This window comes from Myxine glutinosa, chromosome 11 (genome assembly GCF_964187855.1).
Source record: "Myxine glutinosa chromosome 11, kmMyxGlut1.1, whole genome shotgun sequence".
NCBI lineage: Eukaryota > Metazoa > Chordata > Myxini > Myxiniformes > Myxinidae > Myxine > Myxine glutinosa.
Window position 1 is genome coordinate 107,559,862 of NC_136271.1, and position 25,000 is coordinate 107,584,861.

Below are 25,000 nucleotides of genomic sequence, written 5' to 3' on the forward strand. Positions count from 1 at the left end.
TTCAGGCACGTCCTCGGGCCTACTAGACTTAACTGAGTGTGACATGTAGGTGTAATTCCCTCTACAATTAACCTGACCCTGAGTGTGACAATTTTAAAACACAAATAAGTATGTCCCCCTATTGCATTGCATCCTGTCTAACAGACTCAAGCCCACAGCTAACCGAATTACGGAATTATTCTGAAACTATACATTTACGGTGGGGAGCATTATTTACAATGACGTGATTTCTTATTTACAACGCAACCCAGGACCTGTGTGTTTTTTTCTTTTCTTTTTAGGGAACAAGAGAAAGAAATTCCTGTTGGGAGGGAGGAGACAGCACGCATTGCATCGATGCACCAGTACCAATACCACCAAAGCACCCAAAAGCACCACAAGCACCACAAGCACCACAAAGCACCACTCGGTGCGCAGTCACCATGGTTCATAATAAACACAACAAAACAACTGGTGGTGGTCTTCTCCTTGTCTGCTGGGCCGATGTTCTTCCTGACGTCTTCTGGCTTCATGCGGCCTATTTGGACATAATAAAAAGCACAACTTGTGTTCGTTTTTTATTATTATTTAGGGCCTCAGGGGCCAACTAAGGGTGGTCCACCTGTTTGGCATAGGTGCCACCTTACCGAGGTCCGCAAGCAAGATTCCCTGGCCACTATGGCCGGTCTCCAACAGAGGTGCTCTGCCCCAGAACCTGGGGTCCATCAAGTGGTACTTGGCCGCCGAACAGCGGTCCATAAAGTGGTACATCAACGCAATGCGTGCTGGTTCTGGGAATCTCGGGCGCACAATGGCCACCTCACGCACGCTCCCCTCGGCACCCAATGGCGCACAGGTCATGTGGGAGACAAAAGAAAGACAATTGAGCGAGGGGTAAGGTCACAAGGGTACACGTCAAACAAGGCAATGCAAGGTGAAATGCGTACGGAGGGCGAAGTGAGAAAGCTCGTCCCTACCGTACGTCACCCCCCTGTCACCTACACTACCCTTGCTCTTACCCCATATTTACAAAATCTACCCATTTACAAATTCGTCACTACTGTCACGTCTTCCCCATATTTCCCTTATACCAAATTCGTCACCACAATCCCTCTACTTCAAAATTTGCCATCACCAAATTCATCATCAATCCTCATAAGGAGGCAGAGATGGAACATCAAAGCACAATGTCACACCCACGTCATGATGCGTCTCACAATCCAAACATTTGCATCATAAAAAATAATCAAAACATGGCATGGTGTGGAGTTACCTGTCACCTCCGGTGAGTGGGTGCAGATGGTGCGAGGAGATCCTTCATCCTAACTATCCTCTAAATGACTTTAACACACTTTACACTACCCGGGGTCTTTCCCCTGCCAATCCATTGGCCACTTACACTATGGGTTCTAACAACCAATCCCCATTGACCAAACTGTGGTGCTTCTCAATTTGGGGTCTCACTCCCCCGATTCATCTCCCGGTGCCCTCGCACAATTTCTGGGCCGCGACGTGTAGCTCTCCCAACAGGTCTACCCACCTGCACACCTCCACCACTGTAGTTGCCACCCGAGCTTACCTAGCTCCTCACCCTAACCTAACTAACTGGGGACAGCCCCTCTCCTGGCTCTGTCACCCCTTGGTGCCCTCTGGCACTGGGCTACCCGGGTCCGTCCTCCGGATCCTCGGGCCCCATCCACACAACTACTACCGGCTCCCAGAGCCCACCTGCGGCCTCACCTGGCCGACATCCTTACAGTGGTGGAGTGCCCAAACCAACTACACACACTAACAGGCTACACGCCCAGCCATTTCCACAACACCAACGCACCCATCCACATACCATTCTGTCACCCGCACCACAGATGCCAATATCCAACTACAATTTACCTATACCCTCTACCTAACACTTACACTACCCGCCCCGGGTATCCGTGATGGGGGTCCACTCTTCCCCCATTCACACCTTCGCACCATCCACTCCACTCCACAATTTCCACCATACTCACTCCACGACCATCCATTCCAATACTCCATACCATTTATTCCATACACCTGCCCTCCATTCACCTGTCGTTGCACACCTGTGCAATCTCACCTGGTGCCACCTGCACCCTCCTTTCTTCCTGGACCACTTGGTCATCACAATACACAATCACCATCACTCACTCATACACTGCTCCATCCACCTGTTCAGTTGCACACCTGTGCAATCACACCTGTTCAATCACTCCCACACACGGCATCATCTCAGCTAACTCCTCCCCTCTGAAACTTGCGCTTCCCAGTCGTCCCTTTAAACTATTGCGCTCCCACGTCATTATCAACCACACTAACCTACCTGCGTCCCCACTACAGGTATCAGTCACTAACTAACCTTATCGTTACCTAAGGTCACCTTCTAGGGCCCTATCAATATAACCTAACCCACCCGGGCTAGTTTTCACTGCCATACACCCCATAAGCTATTGCTCCTTTGCCCCCCACCTGTGAGGGATGGTGGATTTGCCATCCCACCACATCGGGGGTCTCCCACTACCAATTTCGCTCGTCCAAATCCAACAACTCAAAAATTTTCCATTTACTGCCAATTCTATTCACTTTTCTAAATTTCGTTTTAAATCACTATCACTACCACCATCACCCGTCCACTTATTACATCCTCTCGGTGCGCCAATTCACATCTACAGCCCGGCTTCGTACAGCCGAGCAATGAACGCGGGTTCTTTTGTGCCAGCGGCTGGATACGTCCCGCATTCGGGGCAGGGACGGAGGCTTACCCGGGCCGAGATCCCATGCACCACTTCGGCGTGGAGCCATCCAATGTCCCGATCTCGACCTGCCGGCACGTCTCAATAGAAAGTGGTCGCCATGACGACCCTTCCTATCGAGCTGCCCGCTCCGCCTTGTGGAGCCCGGACGCGGCCGCTCCACGCGAGGCCCAGCGTGGATCGCGCACGGCGGTCCTTTCGAACCCGCCGTGGCTCGGATCTCCGCTGGTTCTCGCGGCACGCGAAGCCCGGCACGCACCGAGGGCCCGATCCGGCTAAAAGTCGACCTAACCTTTAACCCGGTTACCGTCGACGCTTCACCTGCAGGCTTACATGCATACGCTACCTCTTTCTTGCTCATACATGCAGCCGTTCCCATTCTCCTCGTACCTTTTCTTTCACACCTCGGTACACTCACTCCGCTCACCGACTTGGTCACACACCTGACCACCGAACACTTTGGCACACATTCGTTGCTCGCACACCTCACCAATACACCGCTTCGCGCCCCCTCCTCGGTCACCTCCTCTGTGACAATCACAGGTGTGCTCTCATTCGCACACCCAACCACGTGCCTCACTACCAACTCAAATGTGCCTTCCCACACACGCTCTACCATTCCAGGTGTGCATCCTTCCATCCCAGGTGTACATCCTCGCTCACCTGTCACAACCAACTCACTCTCCTTGTCACTCTCAATACTCTCACCTCCATTCTTGACAGCGCACTCACCCTTACTTTCGACGGCACACTCTTTCCTCATGCACCCGTCCGTTACACACCTTTCTCGCGCACACTCTCCCGTTACACCCTCTGTAACACTCACCACAGACGTACACTTTCTCGTTACATCCTCTGTAACACTCACCACAGGTGTACACTCTCTCGTTACTTCCTCCGTAACACTCACCACAGGTGTACACTCTCTCGTTACTTCCTCTGTAACACTCACCACAGACGTACACTTTCTCGTTACATCCTCTGTAACACTCACCACAGGTGTACACTCTCTCGTTACTTCCTCCGTAACACTCACCACAGGTGTACACTCTCTCGTTACTTCCTCCGTAACACTCACCACACCGCGCTTCCATGTACCCCCTCGCACACGCGCTTCGACCGGCTCACTCCTGACGGCACACTCACTCCTCGGCGTGCACTTTTTCCTCACACACCCCATGGTCGGACATTCTCGCACACCTCTTTTTTCGCACACCAGACCTGTCGCACACTTCACCAACGGCCTCTCACGAACACCCGGATCCAATCCAATCCCCAAGCCGACTGAAGCTTTCCTCACATCATATACATTGCCACTCACCTTGGCACCTCGTCCCCGCACCTCCTTTGCCACCTGCAAACTTTTTATTTGGTTAGTGAGCACCGCATCATGATTTGAACACAGACCTTGTACATATTCCATGACTTCCTCCTTTATCTCCCTCTTAGCTTCCCTCCGTCTCTTCTTAATTTCACTCACCCCTTCTTCCACCTCCTCTAATTTTTCCTTTACCTCTTTCAGCTCCCGGTGCGCCCCCTCGATTTCTTCCTCCATTGCTACTTTAACCGTTTCTATGTGCGTCCTTACCTCCCGGTCCTTCGTCTCCATTACTTCTGTCACCTCTTCCAACCTCTTCGTCAATCCCTCATGTACCATTTGACATTCCTTTTGTGTCGCTATTAATTCATTTTTAATGTCCTTTTGTGTTGCTTTTAAACCCCCGATGATTGCAGTGTTCTTTTCCACTTGGTCCGCTAGTTCTTTTTGTCCCACCGTCAGCTGTTCTACTCCTTTCGTCAGATCTTCTATTCCCCCCTGTAACTTTACCGTATTATTTCTCACCTCTTTCTCGATACGCTTTTCGCCTCGCTTTACCTCCTCGCGTAGCCCCGAGACCTCCTCACTCATCCCTCTTCGTATTTCCTCCATCTGGTTCCCCATCTGTTCGATTTCCCGGGCGGATTGTTCCCCCATTTCCCGCAATTTGTCCTCCATCCTATTTTCTAACCCCATTAATTTCTTGTCTAACTCCTTAAAATTATTGTCTAACCCCTCACCGGTACCCCTCGCTTCGTCCCTCATTACCCCCATTTGGCCCTCCAATCGCTCACCCTGAGCATCCATCCGGTTCCCCATTACCCCCAATTGCTCACTCTGAGCATCCATCCGGTTCCCCATTACCCCCAATTGCTCACTCTGAGCATCCATCCGGCCCTCCAATCGCTCACTATTCTGGGCCATAAGGGCCTTCATTTGTATAAAAAAAAGGTTCAAATCCATTGGCATCTCCGGTTCGACTACCGCGACCATGGGCGTGGCTAAATGTGGCGCCGCTGTAATCACGTGCGCGAGAGCGCCATTTTGTGCACCTGAAATTCCCGCAACCACATTGCCATTTTCCTCCTCCCTTTCTTCCACATACATTTCCCCTGGTTCCTGGGTTACCCCTAACCCGTCTATCTCCCCCACCGACATCCGATCGCCTTGATTGTCCATGGCGCGATCTCAAAATTCGGGTTTTATAAAACAACACAATTTCGGCAGCTCGTAATTTTGACCAAAATTTTTTTTTTTAAATTTGGGCCTAACAAATTTAGTCCCGGGTCCGAATCCGACTCCTCGACACCAATTGTTACGGACACGGTTTTTGGATGTTATTTTACCGAGCGGTGGTGTATTTAACCGCGTCCGAACAGTTACTCCCCGATTAGAACCCGATTCCAACCGAACGTTGACTAATCGCGCTACAGATATTCAATTGGGAAACCTCTAAAGCGACCGAAAGAGAAGAAGAGAGAAGAAAGACAGAGTTTGGAGGAAGAACAGATTTATTATACACACACAAGCAATATTTTAGAGCGACCAATATTATTTACAGCAATAGATGGAAAAGAGCAGTCACACAGTGCATTGTTAACTTATTCTATTTCATTTACTTAATCCCCAAGACAAACGAGTAGGACAGGACGTTCACACTCACACGGTGGATTTTTGCAGGCAGGTAATGGCTCGAGGTTGATTGCTTGGGAGGAAGGCAAGGTCGGAGGCAGCAGCTTTCAACCCCTCGCGGTTTTGGCGGGAAAACCTCCGTCGCGTATCCGCGGCCGTCACGCGCTGGCTCGGCACACCTGCTCCTCTTCCTGGGGTGGAGCCGTCTCCCTCCGTTCAGCGCGTCTCTCCAACGACAGGGGATATTGCAGGCAGGTAGGTAGGGCTTGCGGTGGATTGCGCTCCTCTTCCAGGTCATCCCCCAGCGTATCTCTCAAGGCCTCTCTTTGGTGCAGCCTCGTTGCTCCTCTCCAGCTCATCTCCAGTCATCTCTCATCTGGACTGGTAAAGCAGTCCCCTGCAGTCGCTTTTATCACCTCCGGCGGAATTAAGCCGCCGGCTCCGAGGGCACGCCTACCGGGTCACTCACCGCGGTGTTGATTGGCTGTTAGGGCCGGTTCACTCCTGCCCTCTTCTGACGAGGTGGAGCCACGCCTTTCTTCTCCAACCTTACCTCGTGGCCAATGGTGGTTGAAGAGAAAAACCGACCAAAATGCGGAAGGCAAATGGAAGGGAGGTTTTGGGGAAATTGGAAGGGCCTACGCTTATTTTGTTTGATACAATGCAAAGTCAATCTAGTGGAAAACACATACTTAGCCTACATGGAATAAGGAAATACACTATTTAAAAGATATATCGTGACCTGCGTGTATGTTCTATGAAATTAATTAGGAGGACGGCTGCGACCATTATTTACATTACCAGGATGTTACCATACCAAAACCATACTCTTCACATCCGTTACCCTTCCTCCAAAATTGTTACACTCCTTAAAACCCGTTACACTTCTCAAAACCCGTTACACTTCTCAAAATCGTTACAATATATATATATATATATATATATATATATATATATATATATATATATATATATACATATATATATATATATATATATACACATATATATATACATACACATATATATATATACATATATACATACACATATATATATATATATATACATATATACATACACATATATATACATATATACATATATACATATATATATATATATATATATATATATATATATATATATATATATATATATATATATATATATATATATATATAGAGTTGGCGTGTGTGAAAACGATCAATCAACAAAATGTGAAGGCAGAGTAACGACTCAATTAGGTAGAAGGTAGATTGATACTTGGTTAAAGTGGATCGTATACCGCAGTCACATAAACTGTGTCGATCGCCAAAATTTGATTGGTCTCATCATTTGGTGGTGCCTTGTCCATTTGGTGGTTCATTTTGGTGCCTTGTCCAAAATGAATGCATGATGGTTGCCCACGCGGCATTGTTGGTTCGGTGAAGAAAATGTCATTCGTACAATCGGATGCCAGGCTGAGGGACATGGGTGGCGACCCTGGGAAGGATGGGGGGGATATATCCCCCCCAATATTTATGGTGTGGGGGACACTAATGGCATTTCCCCCCCCCGCCCCCCCCAATATTTTAAACCGTTTTCCCTTCACTGTGCGCGTGTGTGTGTGTGTGTTTTTCCATTCAGTATCGAGGGGAATTTCTCCCCCAAATTGTCCAGTCTCCTCCTGCCCCCCCCCCCCCCAATTGTGCAAATAAATCTCGGCCACTGCTAAGGGAGCCTTTGTTTCGTGCTCCGGCTGTGCCAGGAACGCACGATGTGTGATTATAACATCGCAGTGATTTCTGATAAATACACTGTGAGGTACCGTGCTTGTGGAGTGCTCTGTAGCATGGTGTGTCCGGGTGGATGCGCATTGTTCTATCAACGTTTATAGTTGCTGCATGCGTAGTGCAGAACGAACGGGCGAAGGACCAGGTGCGTTTGTTTCAGGACGGCTTGGTCAGTGCATGAAGAGCGTGAGGACCAGTTGTGTGTGTGTTGCGGAGCGAGGTGGTGCAAAGCGATACTCGCACGATTGCAAGCCACGTTGAAGCTGCAACTTTTTGCCAGTAGAGCAGGACTCATATGGATGGTGTGTCGGGCGAATACTTACGTATTGGGAAGTGCATGAGGACTCCTTTTCAGCCCTTATTATACTGAGGAAGAGGCTTATTTGGGCCACTCGATATGGAGCCAGAATCCAAGTGCTGTCGTGGTCATCGTAGCATGCCCCAAAGTCAGACACCGGCTAACAATTTTCCCCGGTTGGAAAACCGGGGAAATCCTTGCAGACTTAATAATAATTTTTACCATGCCAAATGTCACTTACCAAACTGAATATTGTTCCACTGGATGGTGACATAGTCATCACGATCAGGCCGAGACTGTTCATGCCAGATTCCAAGTGCATGGAGTAGTTCATGCTCCACAATGCTAACTTGGTCACACCGATAGCCGATTGAGAGTTTCTGACGTCCACTTTGCTTTCCCACATAGGACCAGCACCTGCAGACAGAACACGGTTCAAGGAAGTATCCTGCAAAACAGCTAGTTCACATTCCAATTTGACATAATCATACCTACATTGAGGTATGTCTGTCAGGATGGTGCAGAGGTAGCTTACATACCTTGAGGTATCTAGTCTCTGATTGATTCTTTAGGCAATTGTAAACTAATGGATTACCTGTGAAGATTGGTTCTCTTACAATGGCAATGACCAATTTTCTATCGCACCTCTCCTGCTCCTACGAGACTGCAATTTGCTCTCACAAAAGGATTGGGCCACCATCTCTACAGCTTCTGATATCGATTCGTCCCAGGAGTACTTTCACAAAAGGCTACTTTCTCTCATGTGCAAGTTTATCGCATCCCATCTGTCGCTACCCTAGCTATCATCTCAGCCGTTAGTGCACTGACCGAATCCTGTGGCAAGGCTGTTGTGGTCAAACAACTTGCTTTATCAACATGGCTAATTCGACTGAGGGCAACTTTAGGACACTGCAAGAGTGTGTGTCCATCCTTAGGAAAGTCAGATAGCATCACCTTAAACATCTTGAAGCTGATGTCATTAAGCAGTCTTCTTCCTCCAAGTCAGTGTGGCACCTTGTCAAGTCCATCTATGATGTATTCTCCCGACGTCCCCTCCCTTAACTCAAATTGACATCACTGCAGATCCTGTTCGAGCTTAGCCAGAACGACTCGTGTACCGCATTTGCCTCCAAATCTCGTGTACCCAACCCATCCAGTTCTGTTCCCATGTAGTCCATGAGCTAGAGGGGCCCACCCAGTGTGGACGTTGTGGACCTAGACGGAAGCCAAACAGTTCAATCATTTGAACTGTTTCAAACAAACCTCGACACAATCCTGTCTCTGAGCTCTGCAGGCAGTTCCTTCGACCTCCTGGCTTGGTTTTTGCTCTGATGTGCATTGGCAGCTGTGAGACCTTATATAGACAGGTGTGTGCCTTTCCAAATCATGTCCAATCAATTGAATTTACCACAGGTGGACTCCAATCAAGTTGTAGAAACATCTCAAATATGATCAATAGAAATGGGGGGCACCTCAGCTAAATTTCCAGTGTCATAGCAAAGGGTATGAATACTTATGTCAATGTGATATTTCAGTTTTTTTCTTTTTAATAAATTTGCAAAACTTTCTAAAATTCTGTTTTCTCTTTGTCATTATGGGGTATTGAGTGTAGATTGATGAGGGGGAAAATGAATTTAAACGATTTCAGCACAAGGCTGCAACATAACAAAATGTGAAAAAAGTGAAGGGGTCTGAATACTTTCTGAATGCACTGTAGTTAAAGGACGCCAGTCAGCCATCTTTGGTTGAATTAAAAAACAAAATCTGCTTATGTATACCATCGTGTATCACCATCATAACATCCAATATAACCAATATACCATCACAACAATATAACAATATATACATAACAGTATAACCCATATACCATCATAACAGAGGAAATAGCAACTTTCAGTCTCTCAAAATCCACATTGAGTCCCAATTTATCGCATGTTAACATATAATTTCTTAAACAGTACTTTTTCAAACTTTCAAAAAAATATAGTTTCGTTGATAGGTCGGGGGTGGGCCCCTCTAGCTCATGGACTAATGCGTTCAATTGTTTTATTGAGAGATGTACAAGGGGGGTGGGGGGGGGGGGTGGTGAGAATCAAACCCCAAAGGTACACAGCAGCTTAAAACCAATACACAGGCAATGCCAAATAACAACACAGTGAGTCTGGATAAATCAAAACGAGGGAAAATGTGAAAGGAGTTCTTTCGGCTGATCTGAATAAGGTCAGTTAAAAGATGCCTGGGGCGTCTGGGTTGCCAGAGGATATTGAAAGCTTGAGATATGTCTATAGAGACGGCCATGATCTCTTGTCTGACATTGAGGCCTCCATCCATTGTTGGGAGAGTAGAAGCAGCATATCCAAGGCATGGGACATCGGGTCACTCGGGTCACCGGGTCACCCGATGGTCACTGTTCTCGACTTTGAGCACCAGGTTTGAGATGACGTCACGGATTTTCGAAACTCCACACGGTCTCCACGTTTTCAAAGTTGTCTGTTCACAATTGTATTTTGTCGAAACTGCATTTTATCTTTCGGCGTGTGAACTTATAGTGTGTCCCTTGGATGTTTCTCGGTGTTTATCTTTCATAAATTAATCGTTTGTTTGCCATGCGGCGTGTGAGGCCTTGCAGCCTCAGGCTTCCCCCGTCGAAGTTTGTTTCTTCCTTCGCTGGTTTTGCTAGGTTTTTTTGATTTTCCCTTCTCCCCCAAACTTCACCAAACATCTACTCTTTGTCTAACGTTGTAACCCCCCCCACCCCCCCCAAAAAAACAAACAAACAAAAAACTTTTATTTCCCTTTCTCCTCGTGTGCTTTTGTTCCATCGTGTGCTTTTGCCTCTGCCCACGTGCGCTGTCTCGCCCCGCCCTCATTATCCCCTTGCCTTCCACCTTTTGCCCTCTTCACGTGACTCGTGGTTGTCCCTCTAGGCTTCCTCTCCCCATTGGTATTTTTGTGAATATAAGATTGTTCTTCACGGTTCTGTTTAAATATGTTTCAACTTTCCCCTGGAATGTTTTATTCAATGGTTTATTACAACACGCTGTTTTTCTTCCGATTTAAAAGGCTCCTTGCAATTTCCTCTTCAACTCATTCCATTTCAAAAAAAAATTCAATCTCCTATAATTCTTTCTCACTACATGCTCTAAATTCTCATTCATTCCACCCCTCCTCCATCGTTCTTAAACGGATCGCTAACTTGAAAATCACAACAAACCCAATTTGTTATAAATGTTCATCTTTCATTAATCATCCACTTTCTAAACTCCCCCGTTGCCCCTCTCCTCCAAATCTCCCCCTCTGCCCCTCCCCTCCAAATCTCCCCCCTTGCCCCTCTGCTCCAAATCTCCCCCCTTGCCCCTCCCCTCCTAAACTCGCCCCTTTCCCTTCCCCTCCTAAACTCCCCCCTTGCCCTTCCCCTCCTAAACTCCCCCCTTGCCCTTCCCCTCCTAAACTCCCCCCTTGCCCTTCCCCTCCTAAACTCCCCCCTTGCCCCGCCCATTCAAATCTCCCCACCAACCATCCCTCCCAAATTCTCCCTCCTCCCACTTCCTTCTCAAAGCTGCCTCCTCCCCACTTCGTCTCACTTCTATCTCATACCTCCACCTCCCCCAACCTTCTGCTTTCCTCTGCCCCCGCCTCAAACAACCCCATCACCATCAAACCTTTCGTCCTCCTCATCCTTCCCTTTCTTGTAACTCTTCTGTAATCTCTGACACACTATCAACTGCTCTTCCCACCTCCCGCTCTCACCCTTCATCTGACTTTACCCTTCCCCTGTCCTGCACCCGATGCTCCCCCTCTCTCCTCATTAACGGTATGGACCTCAAACATCCGGGGCCTTCGCTGAAACCTGATTGATCTCTCCATTCAGGTTGCTTCTGACAATCCAGACTTGATCTGCTTAACAGAAACATTCCTCCTTAAAGATGTCTCCGATTCCTTAATATCTCTTCCTGGTTACTCCCTCCTCCGGTACGATAGACCTGAGCCTCGTCCTGGTGGTGGGGTGGCTATCTTTATCAAAAACTCTCTTCCTCACTCTCCCTGCACTGCCCTCTCTCCACCCCACCCCCAGGAGTACCTCTGGCTATGGCTTCCTCTCCGCTCCCACCTTTTGTTCATATGTGTTCTGTACCGTCCTCCAAACAGTGATGACTCCATTTACATTTCGCTGTCGGACAACATGGACCAACCTCTATCAACTCATCCAAACTCTATCTTCCTCATATGTGGCGACTTCAACTGTCATCATGCCAGCTGGCTGGGTGTGGGTTCATCCCTCACCAGCCATGGCACCTCAGCAAAGGACTTCTGCGACTCATTGGGACTGACACAATCTGTCAATTTCCTGACCCGGATCTCAGTCAATGGAGTATCTTCTCTTCTGGACTTTGTTATGACAAACTTCCCTGCAAATGTCTGCTGCTCTTCTTCTGCTCCAATCGGTTCTTCTGATCATGTGCTTGTTAAAGTGGACACCTCTCTGGCCATTCTCAGAGAGCCTCCTCAGCGCCGGCGAGTCTGGCATTTCACTCAGGCTGACTGGCACGTGGCACGGTCTGCAAGCAGCCATCAAACATCTGGACTGGTCTCCCATCTCTACTGCCTCTGACATCAATTCTTCCTGGGAATTCTTCCAAAGCAAACTGCTCTCTCTCATGCACAGATTTATCCCATCTCGTCTTCAGTTGTCTTACCCTTCCTCCCGTCCATGATACACTGAATCTTGTGGTGAGGCAGTTGCCCTGAAACAACTTGCCTTTGCCTCTTGGAAGGCATATCCAACTGAAGGCAATCTCAGTTCCTTCCACCAAGCTCGAAACAAGTGTGTCTACCCTCAGGAGTGCCAGGAGGCACTATCTCTCCACATTCAAGATTGAACTCTCAAACCTGTCTCCTTCCTCCAAATCCTGGTGGCATCTGGTCAAATCCGTTTCTGGTGTTTGTTCCCCCTCCATCCCCTCCCTTACCTCAAATGGCTACACAGTTGACACCACACGTGACAAAGCCGAATACCTCAACTCTGTGTTTGCCTCAAAATCTTGTGTCCCAAACCCATCTCTCCCTGTTCCCACCTTTCCCAGTCGAACCCAACTGCTCCTGGACTGTCCTTCTCTCCTGACAAGGTGGAGAACTTTTTATCAAACCTCGACTCTGATTCTGCAACTGGACCAGACACCATCAGCCCATGGGTCCTAAAATCCTGCTCTGCCGCTCTATCTCACCCTCTCTCTGTTCTTTTCACCCTCTCTTTTGCTCAAGGTCATCTGCCAGCATCTTGGAAATCAGCCAACATTACCGCTTTACACAACAAAGGTGCAAAAACAGATCCTTGCAACTACAGACCAATCAGCCTGCTTCCAATTATCAGCAAAGTCATGGAATCCATCATTGCTTCGGATATCAAATCCTTCCTCTTCTCCAATGGCTTGATCTCTGATCATCACTTTGGATTCAGACCAGGTCATTCTACTCTGGACATGTTGCTTCTGCTGTCTCAACAATGGATGGAGGTCCCCGATGCCAAACAGGAAATCAGAGCTGTCTCACTTGACATATCGTGTGCCTTCGATACGGTCTGGCACCCAGCTCTGCTCACCAAACTCTCCTCCTATGGTATCCATGGAAATCTCCACTCATGGCTTGCGGACTTCCTCTCTGGTCGTAGGCAACGTGTGGCCCTGAATGGATTTCTCTCATCTCCCCTGCCTGTTCTGGCTGGAGTTCCCCAAGGTAGTGTTCTGGGCCCTGTGGTATTTCTGGTCTTCATCAATGATCTCTCCGACTCTCTGGAAAATCCTCTCTATCTCTTTGCTGATGACTCCACTATCTGCCGCTCCATTCCTCATCCCTCAGATCGGCAGTCTGCAGCCTCCTCACTCTCTGCAGTCCTGGACAAAATCACAGACTGGTCAAACAAGTGGAACATATCTTTCAATCCTGACAAATCTCACACTCTTACAATGTCTCTCCGAAAGGACCGACTGGAAAAGCCTCCCATCTACTTTCTCAACAATCCTCTCCAAGAAGTTCTGTCGCTCAAGCTTTTGGGTCTCACTATCTGCCATGATCTTTCTTGGGAAAACCACATTTCCAAGCTGGCCTCCAAAGCCAGTCGCCGATTGGGCATCCTCCATCATGCGAAGTCCTTCCTTGGCACACCTGAGCTCCTCACCACATACAAGGCTTTCATCCGCAGCTCAATGGAGTACTGTTCCCCCCGCTGGGCTGGTGCTCCTGCCTCACACCTAGCTCGTCTTCACGCTGTTGAGGCCCAAAGCTTTCAGAATTATTGGAATCTCCTGCGATGAAGTTAACTCCGAGGGCCTTTCACTCACTCACCGCAGGCAGGTTGGTGGTCTTTCTGTCTTCTACCGACTCCTCTCCGGCCTCTCTCCCCCAGCTCTCTCTGTGCTCTGTCCCCCCAATATTTCTTCAGGTCGCACAAGATCTGCCAGCAACCCTCTAATGGTTAAACTGCCAAAATCTAGGCTCTCTGCTCACCTTCACTCCTTCATTCCCCTTTTATCCCACCTCTGGAACAAACTCCCCCACTCCCTTCAATCCCATTCCTCCCTCCAGGTCTTTAAAACAGCTGTTCACCACCATCTCTTATCTTCCCCCATCCAAAACCTTGATCTTTTCTACCCCCGCTAATTCACCCCAGAGTCCTTGCAGTGTTCATATGTTTTATACCTCTCCCACCTCCTCCCCCAAGTCCTCCCCGATGTCCCTGCTCTCAAATGTTGTGTTTGTGTCCTTCCCCCTCTCCCCCCATCTTGTCTGCCGCTTCCCTTGTTTTTTGTGTTTTGTGTGTCGGTTTGACTTTTTGTGTGATTAATGTTAGCTCTTTCACGAGCCTCGATCTTGTATACAAAAAAAACAAAACAAAGTAGGCTGACCTGGTCTAAACTGTATTGATGACCTGAGATGGGGTTGTTGGAGAAAAGCAAGGATTGTATGTCAACTGTGATGATGGATTCCATGACCTTGCTGATGATGGATTCCATGACCTTGCTGATGATGGGAAGTAAGCCAATTGGTCTGTAGTTAAGGCGATTTATTTTTGCAACTTGTCTATGTAATGTGGTGATGCTGGCTGATTTCCAAGCAGATGGAAGCTGGCCTAGCGCAAATAAGAGGGCCAAGAGGGCAGAGAGAGCTTGTGCAAGCGCAGCAGAGCAGGATTTTAGGCCACGTGAGCTGATGTCGTCCAGTCCAGTAGCAGAGTCAGAGTTGAGAGTTGAAAGAACCTTCCCCACCATCTCAGATGCAAAAGCCACCGAGCCCAGCAGCAGTTGGGTTCGACAGGGAAGGATGGCAACCGAGAATGAGGGGTTGGGAATACATGAATTGGAAGCAAACACAGAATTGAGGCATTCGGCCTTCTCACGAGCACAGTCTGCTGTGGAGCCATTTGAAGTGAGGGAAATGGTTGAGGGGAAGCATACACTAGAGACAGACTTCACAATATGCCAACAGGTTTTAGAGGAGGAAGACATGTTTGAAAGATCATTCTTAAGGTCAGACACAGACTCTCCTGAGAGTACTCACATAATTGTTGTGGGCTTTGTGGAATGATCTGAAATGGCCTTCGGTCTGATTTGCCTTCCAGGAAGAGAAGCTAAGTTATTTCAAAGCAAGATTCAGTGTACGATGGGCGAGAGGATGGGTATGGTAACTGAAGACGAGATGGGATGAATCTGTGCATCGAGGGAAAGCAGGTTTCTGCGGAAGAATTCCCAGGCCTAGTTCATATCAGAGGCGGTGGAGATAGGAGAACAGTCCTGAAGTGCAATGGCTGCTTGGAGCCTTCTGGGCTACGCCGTAAACATTGACCCCAGACAAAACCAGATAATTGGCCTTCAGGCCATGATTGGGTCTTGCGCTTATACACTGCCTTGGATTTATCCCGGGAGCAATCGAGTAATTGAGTAACATGTTTTGTGAAGATTGTATGTTGAGGTCATATACGTGCGCAAGCTAATAATGCAAACTGTGTATTCCCTTGGTACGCCAGGCCACCAATACCCAAATTTTCATGCAGGAAGTATTTAAATCAATAATTCATTCAAAATAACATTCCATACCCAGAATCTTTCACCAAGGAAATGTAATCAGGTTCGTCTGTCCGGGGTACAAAGTCGATGCACGATTTGAGGCGAAACATGTCAAATGCTTGCATGATGACTCCCTTGGCATTGTGATCTGCAAAATGAGCATACGGTTTGAACATCAGCGTTTTACACCAGGTTACAACATCAAGCCCCATTTCCTGGCCCTACGAGAAAACATAGAGGACCAAAAATACACAAAGTGAATATAAACCTTGGAGAATTTACAAACTTTAACATTCACAATATAATTTCTACAGATCTATCGTTTTTTTTTTTGTATTTTTTTTTTTGTATACTGAATCGAGGCTCGTGAAAGAGCTAACATTTACTTCACAAACAAATCAACCAGACAAACAAAATATATAAAAAGAGGGAGCGGAAAACAAGATGGGGAGAGAAGGGGAAGCACACAAACACAACATTTGAGAGCAGGCAGAAGTGTGGGAGGGAGAGGGCCTGGAGGGAGGAGGCGTGGGAAGGAGGGAGAAGTATAAAACACAAGGACACCAAGCACTTCCAGGAAAGAAGTTGGTAATTCAAAAAAGTGGAATTGGGGTGAAATTAGCGGGGGTAGAAAAGATCAAGGTTTTGGATGGGGGAAGATAAGAGATGGTGGTGAACAGCTGTTTTAAAGACCTGGAGGGTGGAGTGGGATTGAAGAGCGTGAGGGAGTTCGTTTGTTTAATGAAAATGAACTACTTTACAAACTATTACATTCGTACATGGAAGAGTCATTTGTCATTGTTGATATATCTCAACATCTGCACATTTACAGTCACGTGGTGTCCCCATTCCCTCTCTCCCGTCTTAGGAGGGTATTCAACACCTGGTACATGATGACTGCGCAGTCCCAAATGAACAAACATTGACCTGACACTTATCTGCTGGTGAGCTATACTCGTTGGTGATGTTTTAATATTTGAATGTGATAATCAGGAAGACATGTTTACTGGCAATGATTGATCTGTAGTTTGTTGGATTCTTCATCTGTCTGTCTGTCTGTCTGTCCGTCCGTCCGTCCCGAAACTACCCCATCAGTTTTGTTTACATCGTTTACATCACGTGTGTTCATAACATTGTATTTGTTAAATTAATGCCATAGTTGTGGAACTATCGGTCTAACTATCATCCTCTTAGCCTTCTACCCACTATAAGCAAAGTGCTTGAATCCTTGATCAAATGACAACTCATGACTCATCTGGAAACCCACAACCTCCTAACTGATGTCCTGTATGGCTTTCGACAGTCTAGGTCTTCTGGTGATGTTCTATCCCTAATCACTGAACATGTGAATAGGCCGTTGGATCATCTTGAAGACAAGGTTGTTGCTCTCCACATATCGAAGGCTTTTGACAAAGCGTGGCACAAGGCCCTCATCCATAAGCTAAAATAATATGGCATTTCTGGAAAATGGCTTGATACAATCTCTGACTTCCTTGCAAATCAGCACAAACCTCAGCTGGGAAAAGTACATCTCTGGTATCGCTAAAAGAGCCTCCCAGCACCTTGGCTGCTTCTTTTATGCTCGGGGATGCCTTTCTCAAGCTGCTATGCTCCATCCATACAAGGCCATACATCCTGTCATGGAGTATGTATCATTGTCATATTTGGGCTGATGCTCCGTGCTGTCACCTATCTCTTCTTGACAGAATCCAGCGACGTGCTGCCATTTTGGTGGGACAGGAGTTGAAATCATACCTGGAACCTCTCTGTCTACCACTTTGTTGCTTCCTTGAACCTTTTCTACAGGTATTACCACGGAATGTGCCCAGAGGGTCTATAACAAGTTGTACCATCTGAGCATACGTTCAGTCGCTTTACAAGTTTGGTTTAGTCGCTTTACAAAACTACAAGTTTACAAGAAAAAAAAAAATTCCATATGAAATGCCAAGTCTGTGTGTGTGTGTGTGTGTGTGTGTGTGTGTGTGTGTGTGTGTGTGTGTGTGTGTGTGTGTGTGTGTGTGTGTGTGTGTGTGTGTGTGTGTGTGTGTGTGTGTATGTATGTATGTATGTATGTATGTATATATATATATATATTCATTTTATGTTTATATATATATTCATTTCATGTTCATATATATATTCATTTCATGTTCATATATATATATATATATATATATATATATATATATATATATATATATATATATATATATATATACATAAACACAGACTTGGCATTTAATATGGAATATTTTTTTTGTGGGGGTGAACTTACTTTTCAAGATGACTTAGACCCAAAAGTTCATTGGAATTATGTTGAAATTATATTGCCGCTTATATTGGTCGATCGCGTATCAAGCCGCCGCTCATCTCGATACGCCCACCGAGGCGCTGGCCTCGGCCCTGGTTGGGTGATGAGGGCTCCTTGGCTCCACCCTTAACAGGGATCCGCCTTGCTCGATAGCTCCTCCCCCCTTTTTCTCCGGACTTGACCGCGTGGCTTATGGCGGCTGGCAGCAAACAACCAAAAGGCAGCGAATGCTGAGGCGGCTGCGGCTGGCAGAGGCGCGTAATACAATTTGGAGAGGGTAAAGCCACAAAATGAATAGGATGGGAATTTGAGAAGGGGCCTAGGTTATTTGATTAATGCAATGCAGAGTCAAACTATTGGGAACAGATCCTTACCTGAAACACATACTAATGAAATAACTAAAGAAGATCCTATGGTGTTCTACGTGTTGCAATATGACCTAACTAGGGTGGGACCTTTGACCTTTACACAAAAGTGGGAATATTTACAGGGGATTATTTATAAGGGATTATTACAAATTGGAGGGTTCTAAAAACCGCAACAATATATATTGTTACGGAATCGGGGTACGGCACTCCCCTTACCGAGGGGGGTTTAATCCCCTCGTCGTTAAGCTGGCCATCTCCGTTCCTGGACCCACCCCGCTCCTTTGTGGGATAGGATTGGCCAAGGTGATTGGTCAAGGGATTCCTGGACACCTCCGCCAATCCCTCCACAAAGCAGGTGGATGGCCCCGCTCGAATCCCGGACAAGATGGTATTTTGCCGAGTGGTTTAGCAGTCCGGAATCCGAGCCGTTAGCAATTGACGAACCCGATTGTAAGCAGTTCTGCCAAAATCGTGCCACAGGTACTCAATCAAGAAATCACGAAAACGATTGGACGAGAATGAAAACCCAAGAATAAGGAGGAACAGGTATTTATTATTAATGTACAAAACCAAAGAAGAAGAAGAATGAAGTAACTTACAGAAGACACAGTGCAATCCTTAACTATACAGGCTTAACTTATACCCCAGGGACAATACAAACATCAGACTCACGTACACTAATGGGGAATTGAAGGCAGGATTGAATAGCTAGAAGGAGAAGGTTCAGGTGGGACAACCGGGCTGGAAGGATGAGGTTCAGGTCAGTGCAGAACGGCAGGCCTGGAGGTGAGCGGCCGCCGACTCCCCGCACTCTGATTCACACGGCGGGGTTGCTCGCGGCAGCGCGTCAAAGGTTCACGCCGTAGGGGCTGTTTGAAGCAGCGTCTCTCTCTCGTACCTCACTCCACAGAACGCCGAACTTGGTCAACACTCAAGTGCCTCCCTCCACAGAACTGCTTGGTTCATGCTCCCTCACTCATCTGCATAAGCAGTCCCTCACTCCTCCTTTTATTGCCCTCCCCGAAATCAAGCCGCGGGCTACGAGGGCACGCCTACCGGGTGGCTCACCACGGTGCTGATTGGCTGTTAGGGCTGGCTGACTCCACCTCTGATGACGATGAGGTGCCATGCCCCCCCCCCCCCCTTCTCCGAGATGAGCACATGGCAATGGCGGCTTGCAGGAATGGAAAACCACTCGCACCCTTTTTGAAAAGAACGAAAGGGCCCTATCTTATTTGATTTGATGCAACGCAGATTCAACTATTGGACACATGGCCTTATCTGAAACACATAATAATGATATAACTACGAAAGGGCCTATGATTTGCTACGTGTTGCAATGTGGACTAACTAAGGTGCAATTATTTCATTTAACAGCCAATTAAGGGGAAATGTACACAGGGGTTATTTATAAGGGAATTTACTACTAAATTGACAAAGTGAAGGTTCTAAAAACCGCAACTATATATATATATATATATATATATATATATATATATATATATATATATATATATATATATATATATATATATATATATATATATATATATATACATATATATATATACAAATGTCAGGTATATGTATATAATTATTTATATATATATATATATATATATATATATATATATATAAACATGAAATGAATGATCGTTTTAAGGCCATTTTCCCCCACTAGAGCTGGGGTTAGCCTTGCGGGCCCCATGACAATCATGATTCCCTCTTTGAGGCAATGTTTTTATGGCCAGATGACCTCCCTGACGCCAACCCTGAGTCACCTCTTCGATGCGCATGGAGATGGTGTACCGATTCTAAATCGGGATACACACCGAGATCATTCATCCCAGCAAGCTGGTACTCAATTTGCCAACCTCGGAAGGATAACAGGCTGAGTCAACCCCCCTGGCGTTAATTCAGCGATCGACCAGGATTCAAACTCAGGATCCTAAGATCCCAAGCCGGCACCCTAACCGCTAAAACACCAGGCTGTTATATATATGTACTTCATAGACTTACTCACATTATAATTGTACAAACTTTATAGATGTACTCACATTCTAATTGGACATACTTTATAGACGTACTCGCATTATAATTGTACATACTTTATAGACGTACTCACATTATAATTGGACATACTTTATAGACATACTCACATTATAATTGCACATACTTTATGGATGTACTCACATTATAATTGGACATACTTTATAGACGTACTCACATTATAATTGTACATACTTTATAGACGTACTCACATTATAATTATACATACTTTGTAGACGTACTCACATTCTAATGGTACATACTTTGTGGACGTACTCACATTCTAATGGTACATACTTTGTAGACGTACTCGCATTATAATTGTACATACTTTATAGACGTACTCGCATTATAATTGTACATACTTTAGAGACGTACTCACATTCTAATGGTGCATACTTTGTGGATGTATTCACATTATAATTGTACATACTTTATAGACGTACTCACATTCTAATGGTACATACTTTGTAGACGTACTCATATTATAATTGTACATACTTTATAGACGTACTCATTCTAATTGTACATACTGTTACAGACGCGGTGGTGGATGTTAGTTTACCGAGCGGTTTGGTATGACCACGTCTGCACAAGTTACCCGATTATACTCGAACGTTGACTAGTCGCGCTACGCTAGGTCAATTGAGGAAAATGACACAACGGCTGGATTAAAATGACACGACACCAGGGGTTCAGTTCTCAAGACCTCCGGAGGAGGTTATATTAGGGCGGAAGGTTAGATTACAACTACAAGAGGTACAGCATAGTAAGATAAGCACTTAGACACACTCTTATATTATTCCCAACAGACGACAGATAAACGGGACAAAAGGCTGACTCACACGGGGATTGATGGCAAGGAAAGGCGGGTATCGATGGCTCCAGGTGCACCTGGGCTCAGGGCAGAATCGACTCGGTCCGGTCCAGAGATGCAGGGAGGTCACAGCGCTCGGAAGGCGACGTTCTTTCTCCAAGCTGGGGGCGCATCTGACGTCACGTCCGGTAAGTGGCCGCGTATATCCGGCGGGGAGTGACACGCCCTCGGCTCGTTAGCTCTGCCCAGATGGAATCGGTCCGCCCTTCTTATTGGGTGCGGGGGGTTTACCAGGCTCCGCCCTTGACGAGGAGCTGACAGCCAGCCCCTTCGTGGTAACCCCGTGGAGCGCATGGATAATGGCGGCTAACCGAGCCGGAGGGAGGACGCACACTCCCCCCGCGCGCCGTTATTGTAGTTGTTGTTGTAGCTGTAGTTGTTGTTGTTGTTGTTGTTTGGGGAAGAAGATGGGAGGAGGTATGGGAAGGTCCTAAACTCACTACTGGTGCCATATAATCACATTCTGGTGCAACGAAGAGTCAGAATTAATGGAAACGAGTCCTTAACTGACATAGACTAAGAATAACTAGCAAGATGTCTGAAAGTTGTCTACGTGAGATGCGGTGGACCTGGGCACGACATTTAATAATAATAATAATAATAATTCATTTATTTTGTATAGCGCTTTTCCAGAAGCCCAAAGGCGCTTTGACAGAGTGGAAAACATAATGCATAACAATACATGAAAACAACAATTGCAAAAAGACAAGAATCAAGAAAACAAACAGCAGCGATATACGGCATATATATAAGACAAGAATCAAAAAGACAAGACAAGAATCAATAGGGAAATATTTAAAGCAAAAGGAGGGAGAAGGAGAAGAGATAGTCAGGGGTTAAATGCTGTGGGTTGAATGTTGAATGCAGCGTTGAACAGGTGGGTCTTTAGTGATGTTTTGAATGTGGTGAGTGAGGAGGAGTCTCTGATGGTGTGAGGTAGTGAGTTCCAGAGGGTGGGAGCAGCGATGGAGAAGGCCCTGTCCCCCCAGGATCTGAATTTGGTCCGGATGGAGGGGGTCAGGAGGTTGGTACCAGCAGAGCGGAGGTTGCGGGTGGGAGTGTGTCTGGAGAGGTCAGCCAGGTAGGATGGGGCCAGGTTATGGAGGGCTTTGTATGTCAAGAGGAGGATTTTGTACTGGATTCTCTGGGGGATGGGGAGCCAGTGAAGCTTGTAAAGGACGGGGGTGATGTGGTCACGGGTCCGGGAATGAGTGAGTAGACGGGCAGCGGAGTTCTGAATGTATTGGAGTTTATTGGTGATTTTTGAGGGTGAACCATAGAGGAGGCTATTGCAGTAGTCCAGACGGGAGGTGATGAAGGCGTGGATGAGGGTTTCTGCAGCCGTGGAGGAGAGGGATGAGCGGAGACGGGCAATGTTTTTCAGGTGAAAGAAGGCTGACTTTGTGATCTGTTTAGTGTATTTGTCGAAGGAAAGGGTTTGGTCAAAGATGACGCCAAGATTCCGGATGTGAGGGGAGGTGGATACTGGGATACCGTCGATGTTGAGGGCAAAGTTATGGGTGGATTTTGTGAGCGTTTTTGGGCCAATGATGATTATTTCAGATTTATCACAGTTAAGCTTGAGGAAGTTGATTTGAAGCCAGGATTTTATTTCAGTGATGCAGTTTGTCAGGATAGAGTGGGTGTCGGTGGAGACGGACTTGGTGGAGATGAAAAGCTGGATGTCATCGGCGAAGCAGTGGAATTGGAGACCATGACGGCGGATTAAGTGACCGAGCGGGGACAGGTAAAGGATGAAGAGGAGGGGGCCAAGAACTGAACCTTGGGGGACACCTTGGGGGAGGGGAGCAGTGGGGGATTTGCAGTTATTGATGGAGATGAACTGGCATCTGTCAGAGAGGTATGATTTAATCCAAGAGAGGGCAGTGCCGGTGACGTTAAAGGTGGATTCAAGTCGGGTGAGGAGGATAGTGTGATCGATGGTGTCAAAGGCAGCGCTGAGGTCGAGGAGGACGAGAATGTTGAGGTTGCCAGCGTCAGAGGAGAGGAGAAGGTCGTTGGTGATTTTGAGGAGAGCAGTTTCAGTACTGTGGTTGGAGCGGAATCCGGATTGGAATGTTTCATACAAGTTATTGGCAGAGAGATGATGTTTGAGTTGAGTGGCTACAGCGCGTTCCAAAACTTTTGACAGAAAGGGTAGGTTGGAGATGGGTCTGAAGTTGTTTAGGGTGTCAGGGTTTAGACCAGGTTTTTTTAGAATGGGGGTAACAGCAGCAATTTTGAGGGAAGGTGGGACGATGCCTGTAGACAGGGAGGAGTTTATTGTTGCAATGATAAGTGGAGAGAGAGCAGGGAGGGAGGCTTTGACAAAGCTGGAGGGGATGGGGTCAAGAGTGCAGGTGGCAGTTTTCATTCCTATGAGGAGTTCAGAGAGGTCAGTAGGAGAGATTGGGGAGAACCGAGACAGGGGATGGCAGGACAAGGGGGGGCAGGTGGTTGGAGGGGGAGCGGGTGCGGCGGTGGTCAAGCTGTTGTAGATGTTGTCAATTTTGCGTTGGAAGAAAGAGAGGAAGGAGATGCAGTTGTCTACTGTGAATGACTGGGTGGTGGTGTTCAGGGGGCGGAGGAGTTTGTTTATTGTCGAGAAGAGTGCTTTTGGGTTTCCGGAGCCAGAGTGGATAATTTGAGAGTAGTAGGCAGAGCGGGCGTGGGAGAGGGCATCTTTGTAGTGTTGTATGTGGTCCTTGTAGGCTTGGGAGTGAACTGTGAGACCCGTTTTATTGCGGAGTCTTTCAAGTTGGCGAGCACGAGTTTTCATCAGGTGGAGTTCAGGGGTAAACCAGGGAGCAGAATGGGTGAAAGAAACTGTTTTGGTTTTTACAGGCGCAAGCTGGTCAAGGCAGGAGGAGAGAGTGTGGTTGTAGTAGTCAGTGAGGTCGGAAGGGGTGTGGAGGTCAATGAAGGGAGAAGTGGACATTTTTTCAGAGAGGGTGGATGAGAATGAGGTAGGTGAAAGAGCGTTTAGCTTACGGAAGTTGATTGTGCGATAATGCCTTGGTGTTGGGGCGGGGATGTTGATGGTCAGAGTGATGGCTAAGTGGTCAGAGAGGGTGAGGTCGGAGCCATAGAGATGGTGCAAATTTAATCCAGTGGAGCAGACAAGGTCCAAAATGTGACCACGGATATGGGTAGGAAAGTCGACATGTTGAGTGAGGTTAAAGCAGGTGAGTAAATCAGTGAAGTCAGTGGTTATTGTGGAGTCAGTGGAGTCCATGTGGTTATTGAAATCACCAAGGAGGAGGATTGAGGGGGAGAGGGAACATAGCTGGGTCAGAAAGTAGGAGAAGTCAGACAGGAATGATGGGTGTGGTTTGGGAGGGCGGTAGACGACAGCCATGACTGACTGCGTGTGACCAGAGAGTTTTAAAGCCAGGTGTTCAAATGATGGAGCAGATGAGATGGAGATGAGGTTGGTCTTGATGTCTTGACGGTGGATAACGGCAATTCCACCACCTCGGCCCTCCGAGCGTGGTTTATTGACGTAGGAATATCCATTGGGTGTGGTGAGGTTGAGTGTGTAGTAGTCCAGAGGTTGTTGCCA

General features: G+C 47.0%; 1 protein-coding gene across 1 annotated transcript in view; it reads right to left on the minus strand.

The window, feature by feature from the left end:
- LOC144894203 (meprin A subunit beta-like) overlaps positions 1-25,000 on the minus strand; it is a gene marked incomplete at its 3' end in the record, with an annotated part of 40,990 nt that overhangs the window by 14,311 nt on the left and 1,679 nt on the right. The window contains exons 2-3 of the mRNA XM_078786301.1: positions 15,864-15,981; positions 8,015-8,190 (exon numbers count right to left, since the gene is read on the minus strand). Of these exons, the coding sequence (XP_078642427.1) occupies positions 8,015-8,190; positions 15,864-15,958 (271 nt within the window). The remainder of the gene's footprint in view (positions 1-8,014; positions 8,191-15,863; positions 15,982-25,000) is intronic.